General features: G+C 36.4%; 1 protein-coding gene across 4 annotated transcripts in view; it reads left to right on the top strand.

The window, feature by feature from the left end:
- Positions 1 to 11811, top strand: part of LOC126189022 (H(+)/Cl(-) exchange transporter 4) — a 163247-nt gene extending 151436 nt beyond the window's left edge. For all 4 annotated transcript variants that reach the window (XM_049930843.1, XM_049930842.1, XM_049930844.1 and 1 more), the window contains 9 exons: positions 2466 to 2613; positions 4300 to 4439; positions 4558 to 4740; positions 5980 to 6194; positions 8038 to 8387; positions 9093 to 9303; positions 9471 to 9634; positions 9721 to 9934; positions 10680 to 11811. In XM_049930843.1, coding sequence (XP_049786800.1) covers positions 2466 to 2613; positions 4300 to 4439; positions 4558 to 4740; positions 5980 to 6194; positions 8038 to 8387; positions 9093 to 9303; positions 9471 to 9634; positions 9721 to 9934; positions 10680 to 10770 — 1716 coding nt within the window. In that variant the 3' untranslated portion in view covers positions 10771 to 11811. The remainder of the gene's footprint in view (positions 1 to 2465; positions 2614 to 4299; positions 4440 to 4557; positions 4741 to 5979; positions 6195 to 8037; positions 8388 to 9092; positions 9304 to 9470; positions 9635 to 9720; positions 9935 to 10679) is intronic.
- The last annotated feature ends 432 nt before the right edge of the window (positions 11812 to 12243 follow it).

Below are 12243 nucleotides of genomic sequence, written 5' to 3'. Positions count from 1 at the left end.
CAAGCGCTCTAGCCAATCACAGCACTCGTGAACAGGGAGACTGGATAAAAGCGGGAGAAGAGTTTTGGGCAGGATGGCACAAGACACGGGGGGAGTCCAGGACAGTACGGCGCGAAGGACACACAGTCACGGGAAAGACTTGGCGTGGAGCAGTTTGCGCGTGGTCGCAGGAGATAGAAACAGTTCATAGTGCCGACTTGTGTACTTGTGAGATTTTCGTGGCTTCTGCAGTGAAGATGTAGTACGCATTTGAAAGTGAATATCTCGCGAGCTATGTTGTTCATAACTGATTACGTGAAGTAGGAATCTATTGTTTCCCAGTTATCAACTTGTGTTTTATTTAATTGCTGGACCATCAACATGAATAAGTGTTTTGCAGAAATATACCACATTCTCAAAAGTACTTCTACTGTCGTACTTATCATTTAAAGTCATTAAGAAAGTACCTGCAGACTTTCTTTAATTGCAATCTTTCATTTATAAATGTCTGTTACGTTCTAAATTCGCAATTGCCCAGTGTTAGGAACCTTCAACCATTAGATTCATGTGTATATTGTGTAGTGTAGACTCAGCAGTATTTGGCCTGTAATGCGGCAACTATGTATCCTAGCCCCTAGACAACAAAACCAGCCAAAACTTTTAATATTTCAACTCTGAGAGTGTGGGTGTGTAGTTGAGGACCACACCACACATCATAACATGATTTTATTTGAAAGCCCGCCAGTGCATGGCAGAGGTTATGTCCCATTGTATCAGTTACTAGGATGTTTTCACATTCCATTCACGTATGGAGCACAGGAAGAATGATTGTTTGAATGCCTCTGCACATGCAGTAATTATTCTTATCTTACCCTCATGTTTCCTGTGTGAGCTGTATGTAGGGGGTTGTAGTATATTCCTACAGTCATCATTTAAAGCTGATTCTTGAAACTTAACAGACTTTTTAGTCTTTTACATCTTTCATTTATAATAATAATATAAATAACCAAAGTAATTTAAGAAAAAGTATATTGTATATTTGTTTGCAAATTTACATATGTTCCTCGTGATTAAGAAACCTACTTTATGCTTATATTTATAGCAATTTTAAGTTACAGGTTGTGGTTTGTTTACAGTCAAAAAGAATGCTTCTGCTGTATCTTTTTTATGCAAATGCTTGTTGAAACAGAACATATCCAAATCAGATTCATAGATATTCACTTCTGTATGGACATAGATGGAGATAAAATTTAAAAGTAAACATCCAAATAACTCTTGACCTTGGTACTGTAAAAGGCATTTCAAGATGTAGAAACAAAATAAGATGGTGGTTCAAAATTTTTAACTTACCATCTGAGCTAGTCTCTCAGTATTTAATGTTGTACCCTGAAATATCACCATGTTGCAACCTAAGACACCAGATGTCCACGATAACAAGCAGTTCTACTGAGGATTATAGATGGTCTGACCAAAGCCAGCTGATCACGAAAGCAAATGTATGTTGTTACTTACACAGATGTGACTGGGGTGCACTGGTTAATTGTATGCCTCACCAGTTTCACAGAAAGGCTGGCTAAATGTGTTAACCTTAGCAAAGGAAGAATGGAAACAAAAAGCTCCTACACTGATCAGAATTCCTATCCTCATGATTAAATGGGGTCGAAGTAGAGAGGATATAAAATGTAGAATGGCAATGGCAAGGAAAGCGTTTCTGAAGAAGAGAAATTTGTTAACATCGAGTATAGATTTAAGTGTCAGGAAGTCGTTTCTGAAAGTATTTGTATGGAGTGTAGCCATGTATGGAAGTGAAACATGGACGATAAATAGTTTGGACAAGAAGAGAATAGAAGCTTTCGAAATGTGGTGCTACAGAAGAATGCTGAAGATTAGATGGGTAGATCACATAACTAATGAGAAGGTATTGAATAGAATTGGGGAGAAGAGTAGTTTATGGCACAACTTGACAAGAAGAAGGGACCGGTTGGTAGGACATGTTATGAGGCATCAAGGGATCACCAATTTAGCATTGGAGGGCAGCGTGGAGGGTAAAAATCATAGAGGGAGACAAAGAGATGAATACACTAAGCAGATTCAGAAGGATGTAGGTTGTAGTAAGTACTGGGAGATGAAGAAGCTTGCACAGGATAGAGTAGCATGGAGAACTGCATCAAACCAGTCTCGGGACTAAAGGCAACAACATGATTAAATGGAGTAACAGGGACAAAAGGAGATCCTAGATGTTACTAATTATATGGTTGGGGTCTTTGAAACACACAGTGGTGGATTCCAGGATACTTTATACCAAACAGTATGTGTGTATAAAAGTAGAAAAAAGAACAAGCTGTTGTGTCCAGTGTTCCATCACATTATAACAGCATTCTGTGCAGATAAATTATGGAATCTTTCATATATTGACATTGTTTGGCAGAAATTGAACTGCAACTGGAAATGGTTCAGATTTGACACACACTTTTTTCTGTTTTCAGATAAAAACAATTCTGAGTGGGTTTATCATTAGAGGATACTTAGGAAAGTGGACATTGATAATAAAGTCTGTTGGTATAATGCTTGCTGTATCGGCAGGCCTTAGCTTGGGAAAAGAAGGTCCTATGGTGCATATTGCCTGCTGTATAGGTGAGTCTGAACAAGTTTGTAGTTTCTTCACTTTGTGTAAAATAATAAATTCACAGAGAATTTCATGTTTCCTCATATGGATCAAAACTCTATTCCCAAAATCCACAGGAAAAGGCAATGGAAATCCATAATCAGATGAAAGGTAGGAACTTCCACTCTATTGGTTTGGAATTGATAAAAGGAAAATCACCTTCCATCCTCTTTCAGAAACAGTGTTATTCACAGAAAGATTTTAAATGATGATAGCATTACCTTCTTAAAAGCTGTAAAGCTTGTAATGGGCACTCTGTAAGCAATGTTTGAATATGGCTTGCTTAAGAGGATCTACTGTTCCCCTTCTGTGATTAAAAATATCAAATTATACAGAGTTGTCATTTCTACTCCAGTGTACGATATGTTCATATGGTATTATTGGTCGGGAGACTCCATCTGAGATTGTTTGGCCGCCTGGTGCAAGTATTTCTATTTGACACCAAATTAGCAATTGGCACTTCAGTGAATATGAGATAAAATGAATAGGACAACACAAAATATCCAGCCCCTGAGCAAAGACATTGTTTGACCAGGCCAGGAATCAAACCCAGGGCCCCACAATCTAGGGCAAGTGATGCTAATCATTAGACCACGAGCTGCAGAGTTCTGCTGCATAAGCCATCATCACAGTTGTATATTTGTTAACCCTTTGGCTACTGTGAGTTGGGTGTGATGGCCATGCCTCGGGTTCCGCATTGTCGTCTCTCTTGCCGTGTCCGAGAAGCTAGTGCTTGAGGCACACAGGACAGCACTTACCCTGTCTCCTTATTCTGGGTTTTGGATAGTTTTGACATAATTAAGAATATTTATTACACTGTTTATGTTCACTTATGTTCCTTTTGGGTAGACAAGGAAACATTTAAAACTGTGATATTTTGTACCTTCTCATCATAAAAGCCTAAATGAGGCTATTTACAGTTGATTTGGTTTTTAATGCTTTTTAAATCATGTAAAGTAATGTGTTTGATTTTATTCTTTACAAGACACCTTTGTTTGGAAAGGAATTTGGTTTACAGCAAAATATTATATGTAACAAGTTCTACATATAGCACTGAAATCAAAGTGGTGACATGGTTGTGTACCGTCAATTTAATGTCATATATAGGATTTAAAGCTAAAGATAAAGTGTGCTGAGAGTTGACCCACAGCTCTTCAAACAAACAGGAACCTTTCATCAGCTAAGTGACAAAAAAGTGTGAATCGCACCCCCTCCCCCCCAACACACACACACACACACACACACACACACACACACACACACACACACACACACACACACACACACACACCACTTGAAATATGTGATCTCCAATGTTCTAACAGTCACAGGGGAAGTAGAAGTAGTTGTTCTACAAAAATTCTGGTGCTGTTGTTAAAAATTACTTTAATTTGGTGCACTTTTAGTAAGGTGAAACACTTTTTAAGACATCATGTCCTTTTGAGAGCTTTGTTAATTTAGCATTGAAGGCCAAATGTCACTCAGGAAGTGGTGTATGTACATGGAATAAATAATTTCTTCGTATGTTTCCTATAGTTTATTTAGTGAGGATACATCTTCCATTAGTGATGTAAAAGTTCTTTTTTAAAGTAATGATCTGCTATGACTGAAATTAAGAAGCATCTTGGTTTAAGTTACTATTTGTTTTTTCACAGGTAATATATTCTCTTACCTTTTTCCAAAATACGGAAAAAATGAAGCTAAGAAAAGAGAGATACTGTCGGCAGCAGCTGCTGCTGGTGTGTCTGTTGCCTTTGGAGCTCCAATTGGAGGGGTCCTATTCAGTTTAGAAGAGGTGGGATTTTTGCAAGAGAATTTAATTATTTGATCAGTTATAAGAAAAGTAAAATACTTCACAAATATTTGAGAGAAAATAAATATAATGTGTAGATTAATATCATTGACTTCTACAGGTCAGTTACTACTTTCCACTCAAGACATTGTGGAGATCATTCTTCTGTGCTCTTGTGGCAGCGTTTGTGCTGCGCTCCATAAACCCTTTTGGAAATGAGCACTCTGTGCTGTTTTTTGTGGAGTACAATAAACCTTGGATATTTTTTGAGCTGGTTCCTTTTATTGGACTTGGGATAATAGGAGTAAGTAGACTTGTCATAGTTCTTTTGTTTAAAATACTTGTGCACATTACATTTTGGTACCCTAAATTTCTTGGGAGCTACTTATAGTTACACTGTAAACTCATTTTCTAAATCTGTTTTGATTCTACTACACTTCTCTCAAGAATCGATATGCCTATAAATAATCACATTTATTAAAATCTATTTTAGTGAGTTACTAATATCTTTTGGTCATGTATATGAGATAGTGACAATCATGTAATTACTATAATTTGTGTGTGATCTTCAGTTCTGATGAAACACCCAAAGAATCTAAATGTCATTTTCATTTGTGACCACTTATTTCATGAGTGTCTATCCTTGTTTTTGCTTTTGTTGTTGTTGTTGTCATTGCTGATACAGAGGCATTTCAAGTAATGAAAGATGTTGCCTATTTGGCCATAATTACCTGTAGACTTATCAGATATTCTCAAAGAAAGTAAACATGCTGATTTTGGACAGCATTTATCAGAAGTTTTGTGTTTATTGTAAGGAAGGATACTAGACAGGATGTGCTAGGAGGAATAGTCAGTATTCAGGGAGATGACAGGAGCAATCATTCAAAGCAAAAAAGTGTAGTAAACATGGCCTCTAAAATGCATGCTTTAAGAGCTCTGAGTACTTTCTCAGTAGAAGAGATGTGTTTCACAGTAGCGAAGATGAAAACATGCTCATAGCTTTCAAGATATGCAGTTCAGGATATATGTTTACTAGTAAGACTCTTTGGCATCGAATGATTGTTCCTGTCGTATCCATGAATACTGACCATTCCTCCTACTGCCCTGTAGAAGAGTGTAAAATGAATGTAAAGATTTTACGATTTTATACTCGGTTCATGTTAGTGACTTGTTTCTCTCTCTCTCTCTCTCTCTCTCTCTCTCTCTCTCTCTCTCTCTCGCTGGCTTATTTAGACATGCATCTTCTGATTGAGTGGCCTACGTAATGTTGTTGCCTTTTTCGGGATGTAGATGAGCCCTGACATTGTTCTTTTCAAATTCGAAATAGATTTGGACCACTGGTAAAAACTAGCTTCAAACCACCTAGAGATTGGAGTTTGTGAGCTTTCCTTCAAATAGTAATTCAAGAACCACTGGTAGCAAGTGAAAAAAGTGAAAATTTATTTTTGCTGTTGTAACGTCCACTGGTTCTTTCAAATTTATTAAAATTTTTAATGTGTATTGTAATTATATGTAAAACTTAAACTGGAATTTCTTGTTACAGGGTGTAATAGCTACAATATTCATAAAAGCTAATCTATATTGGTGCCGCTATCGCAAAGTTTCAAAGTTGGGTCAATATCCTGTTACTGAGGTACTGGTTGTTGCAGTGATCACAGCAGTTATTGCATACCCTAACCCATATACACGCATGAATACAAGTCAGTTAATTTATTTGCTGTTCAGCCAGTGTGGTGTTTCAAATTCTGACAACTTGTGGTAATTATTATTATTATTATTATTATTATTATTATTATTTCTTCTTCTTCTGTTAATTTTCTTCCTTGGCTTTGGATTGCATGGTACAATTTTTTCAGACATTGTGAATTTTCTTAGCTGACATAATGATTAATAAAATATTTGAGCATTAACTGCACTTTTTAATTAGTGTAAACTTCATGTAAGTTACTTTTGTATTTGTAATTACTTTGATATTCTTTGTGTGGAATGAAGGATGCAGAACTTCCTTTTGTTAAACAGAAGGAAAATGTTAGTGTGGCCTGTAGGAACCTCTAACTGTACATCTCAAACATTTGGCAAAACAGTTTCTTTCAGTGTAGTAAGGGGTGGGGAGGGATGAAAAGAGGAAGAGACAAGGTGACCGTGTCACGTCAGAATCCAGGGTATGAAGGAGGGAGTTGTTTCAATAAAAACTGTCAAGTGTCCAAGTTTTCCTGCTCCAGGGTCCATTATACATACCTTTTCTCTCTCCTGCTTTACTAATGGATAAGGTCTTAAATTTCAAGAATGTTTGTTTATTAGCCAACCTTATTAAGTATACTTATTCCATTTTACTTTATACACATGTAACATTAAATCTTGTATAGCATATAAATAGCTGATTGGAAAAGACACACACATTTAAAGTGAAGTCTATTTACTGTCATGCACTTAACTCTTTCTCTTTTACACATTGGCAGCAGACAAGAGATTACTGTCAATTAATAGGAGTTAAAGATACATCACTGAGCCTAGTTAGAAACTATAAATTGCTATTTTGGTTAAAATAATGATATAGATCTGAGATGTCATTGGACAATAAATAGAGGTTGTTGTGAAGTGATGGGTGTACGGTATGCTGTTGTGTGTGCTACTCTGGCAGCTGATTGGAAGGCGACTCTAGTATATGAGTGGTAGAAGGTAGTGTATCAGCTGCTGGTTGCCTGTGCCTCTCTGGTAACTGATTGGTAGGCACTCTGTCATTGGTGATTGGAAGGAAATAGCAAATTGGCAGCTTACTTATCTCAATTGCCTGTCTAGTTTTCCTTTGCTTCATCCCCAGCTTCCAAGCAAGTGTGCAAGATTCTTGAAAATTTATAGTACAGCCACATTCCTGGTAGTGTTCTGCTGCACCTGACTATTGAAATAATTGAATGCACCAACAGCACGAGCAGTGAATTGCTGGCAGCCAGAATGTAGGTAACTTGTGGCCATCCTCCCTGTTCAAATTGTTAGGGTGTTTAATTATTTCAGTAGTCAGTTGTAGCAGAAAAACACCAGGAATTTGGCCTTCCTCTCAATTTTCAAGAAACTCGGGTGCTTGCTTGGCAGCTGTAGATGCACAATGGAAAATAAGGGAGGCTACTGAAATAATTAAGCTGCTGATTTACTGTTGCCTACCAATCTCCACTGAGAGTTTGCCTAACAATCACTTACCAGAATGTGGAACTGGCAGCAGACAGCCAGTATGCCACCTTATACCAATTAGCCAACATTCTATAACAGCCCGTTCAAACTGTCCAGTGACATCTCAGATATATGATGTGTTGACACCGGCAAACCGAAAATGACAGTATGTAAAGAAAGACATTTACTAGCATATAACAGTGAAACATCCTGAACAGGACTGCATAAAGTCGGTCAATAGTCAGAAATGTAGTCGTTTTAGTAGTTCACAATGATGCGGCTCAATACCCAAAATTATTTTACCCAAAATGGCACAGATCGTGGAATCCTATGAATTTATATGTTTTGGAGTAAGTAATTTAAACTCCTTATAGACATTGCTTCCACAAAAAAAAACTGTAACAGCATAATTGCCCTTTTCCTTGCTTTCTTACAGTGATTACAACCGCAATTTCACTGATGTTACTTCAGCCATTGAAAAGGCAGCTGCAGGACCAGGTGTCTACAAAGCAATATGGCTGCTAGTGCTGGCTTTGATCTTCAAGCTGATTGCAACAATCTTCACATTTGGCTTCAAAGCTCCATGCGGTTTGTTCATTCCCAGCTTGTGTCTTGGAGCAATTATGGGCAGGATAGTAGGTGTTGGTGTGGAACAGTTAGCGTATCATTATCCACATGTGTGGATGTTCAGTGGAGAATGCTCCACGGGAGATGATTGCATTACTCCTGGGCTCTATGCCATGGTGGGAGCAGCTGCTGTTTTAGGCGGAGTGACACGAATGACAGGTGAGAAGCATAGTTGCTAGAATGTAGTTAATAACCTCGTCAAAAAGCATTGACATGAAAACTTTAAAAAAACTGTATAAACTTGGGTATTTAATGACTAATTGTGTGTAGACAGAGGTGGTGTATTTCTGCAGTAAGAGATCAGTAGATAACTTTAGAAATGATTTACTGAGGTGAAGTGCGAGAGAGAGTACCTTGTTGTAATAATTTTTTCCTCTTATGTTTAACTGGACAAAAATTACAGATTTTAGTTAATTAATTGCATAAGTATAGCCTTTGTTGTCGTCCAGTGAAATAACTGAGGAGAAATGAATTATTCACTGGGAACTGAAATCTCTGCCCAATAATGCTAAATTTGCTTTAAAAACTACTAGGGACCTTTATCAGATTGAAAATTTCCATTGTATCAATGTGCCACATTAAAATATAACTAAATTTTCAATAAAAATGGTACAAAGAAAAGGTGTTTCATCACACATGATAGGAAGTAGAAAAGTGATGAAATGTGCTCCCTAAAAACTGTGCATGTATTTTCTAATATTTGCCCCAATACAAAACTGATTAATAGTGAATTGGTAGTACTATTAATGGCACAAATAAAATTTATTATGAAAAGTTTTTTTGTTATTTTCTAGTGGTGCAATCTCATTTTTCTTCCAAACTCTGTTTATATGTACTCACTTCTGTGATTTTGCTTCTTTCCAGTATCTCTTGTGGTAATAATGTTTGAACTGACTGGTGGAGTACGCTACATTGTACCTCTTATGGCAGCTGCTATGGCCAGCAAGTGGGTTGGTGACGCATTAGGCCGGCAGGGCATATACGATGCCCACATAGAGCTAAACGGCTACCCATTTCTGGACAGCAAAGAAGAATTTGCACACACATCATTAGCGGCAGATGTAATGCAACCAAAGTGAGAAGCACAGCATAAGAAATATTTGATACTGAATTTGAAATAATTGATAAAAATTGACGTTTCTTAATAAATACAGTGAACTTTGGTATGCCAGACATACTTAAAGTGACCTTAAAGTGTTGTCTGTCATCTGTTGATCATTCCATTAATACTTTATTTTCCAGGCGAAATGAAACACTGAGTGTCTTAACTCAGGATTCTATGACTGTAGAAGATGTTGAAAGTCTTCTCAGAGAAACAGAACACAATGGTTTCCCTGTAGTCGTATCAAGAGAATCACAATACTTGGTAGGATTTGTGCTAAGGAGGGATCTTAACCTTGCCATTTGTAAGTCTACATCTTTTTGTGTTCAACTGTTTCATACTTCCAGAAATTAGAGCATTGTGCCTCACTTATTTGTTCTCTTTGTGCAGCGAATGCTAAAAGAACTCAAGAAGGCATTTGTGCTCAGTCTCTTGTACTGTTTACAAGTCAGACTCCAGTCCAGACAACGGGGCCTCCTCCATTGAAACTGAAGAAGATACTTGATATGGCACCAATCACCATTACGGATCAGACTCCGATGGAGACTGTTGTTGACATGTTCCGCAAACTCGGATTGAGACAGACGCTTGTCACACACAATGGGTAAAGTCATAACTGTTATCCTTTAACTGGAAATAGAATTGTTGTACACCCAGATTGTCAGTTTTAGTTTCTACATTCAGTGCACTCTGTTGACCAAAAGGTTCCTCTATTTGACATGTTAGTGGTAGCAGTCAAAGTAAAAAAGTGAAAAATCTGCAGGAAGTAGTTCAGGTTTTATGAACACACACGCGCACACACACACACACACACACACACACACACACGTAATCATGTGTAAAAGATATTATTACAACTGATGAACCCTGTTAAAATTTAAGATACATGTTGCAACTGAATTACAGTTGGAGGAATTGCAGAACCATTCATTCCAAAGACCTTTGCTCAGTATTCAGCACACAGGAAATATTAACACTAGAAATGTTTGCATGTTAACAGTGTAAAAAATTTGTTGCAGAGCAGACCGTAAACATCTAAAGAGAATCTTGTCAAACTGGAAGGAGAGCGGAACAATGTTTCACACTCATTCTGAACAGATTCACTGTCTCACATTGCCTCTAAACACACACATCACCATAGTGCTTCCAAAGAAGACAACTTGGATTAAAAATAAACTAATCTATAAGTGCAAAAAAATATGTTCAATATTTTATAGTGCCAGCAACACATTCTTTATATGTATCTTCAGTGTTTTGTAATTGGCTTTGAATATTACATATAATGACTTTGTTTATCAGTACTAACTATTGGTTTTTCTCTTCTTCTCTTCTTCTCTATCTCCCTGCAGACGGTTGCTTGGTGTCATCACAAAGAAGGATGTACTGAGGCATCTAAAACAAATGGATAATGAAGACCCTAGCTCAGTGTTATTTAATTAGTTCATTTTTATAAGGAAAGGGAGACTATGTTGTTAACATGCCAATTTCAGAACCTCAGAATAGTGATATGTTACTACCTATTTTACAGGTAGGCAGCTATGTGATGTAAGTTAATTTATTTTAACTTTGTGATGGGACTTACGAAAGAAGCTTATACACTTATCCATTATTTTATACACACACACTGTGGCTTTTTGTTGCTTGTGAACTTATTGTGTTAATCTTTCATTGTGATTTTTTTTCACGTTAATGTACCAGTCTGCAGATTTTTTAGATGTGAAGTTTTTTCCTTATGTCTGGATTGTAGATAAGAAACAATGTGGCAGCTGGACATTTAATGCCATTGTAAAAGTATTTACAGTCTAATATTTTTTCAAGAAACATTTATATGTAAGGTATTACTTCGCTTCTGTAAATATTGTATACTACAATTTTGCATTGAAATATTACATGTACTCAACACATTTTGTGCTGCCAGTGAAGTGTAGATATTTTGTAACATCAGGCAAGAACTGTATGTTTTTTAAAAAGTGAACCTTAAGCATTTCACAGTGTATTGAATGGGCCTTCAGTAAATCTGTTTACGCAATATTATTCTCCACATCAGTGAAAGACTATTTCTCGAGTCTCAGTGCTATAATTTTTAATAAGTCATTTTAACATCTATTATTTTAAAATATAGATTAAGATTCATTGAGAAATTATTTTTTTATTAGTGTTACTTAAATGCTACAAATCAAGGAACATTTTAAACTCTTATTGTCACAAGAGTGAGTTATGTCAAGCTGTTGTTGTATTGATATAAGTGAGTATATCAGTCAATCATCATATTTGTTATGAAAAGTAATAATGTATATAATTTAGCTGTAACTCTATGCATGCAATTCTGTGGAAAGATAGCTGAACTTGGATAATGAATTTTTTGAAAAACTTACAGTTGTTTTAAGCCTGTCAGCCAATGAATGTGGAACTAGTCAAAATTTCACTAACTGTTCTGTAAGGATTGTATTTCCAGCAATATACTTTGTTGAAATTTTTAAATCTTGTTTATAACTTTACTTATTCAGTTATTATTAAAACAAAAGGAGAAACATAAATACAACATTGAAGTTATTAAAGGAGCCAGCTTTAAACGTAATAATAAGAGCATGTGCTTTCAGCATTGAATAATGTGTGAAGTGCATAATTGGCAGAATTTAGTTTTTGTATAGCTATTCTTTGAAGGTCCATACAGTCAAACGAAGCACCAAAGTGCAGCTGGTTAAATTTTGATTGCAGTTGAACCTGATCAAAGACAACTGGTCAAGACAAGAAATAGAACTGGTTAAATGTTCCGATGATGAAATTTAGCCAATGAGTGAAATGACACGACTGATACTGAACTATAAATATAAACTTTTTATACAAAGCTTAAGCCTGACCAGAAGAGGCAGGACATTAAAGATGGAGAAGAGTTCCCATAATCTCAGGGTT

Source organism: Schistocerca cancellata, chromosome 5 (assembly GCF_023864275.1).
Source record: "Schistocerca cancellata isolate TAMUIC-IGC-003103 chromosome 5, iqSchCanc2.1, whole genome shotgun sequence".
Lineage (NCBI taxonomy): Eukaryota > Metazoa > Arthropoda > Insecta > Orthoptera > Acrididae > Schistocerca > Schistocerca cancellata.
This window is presented reverse-complemented; position numbering and strand designations above follow the sequence as displayed.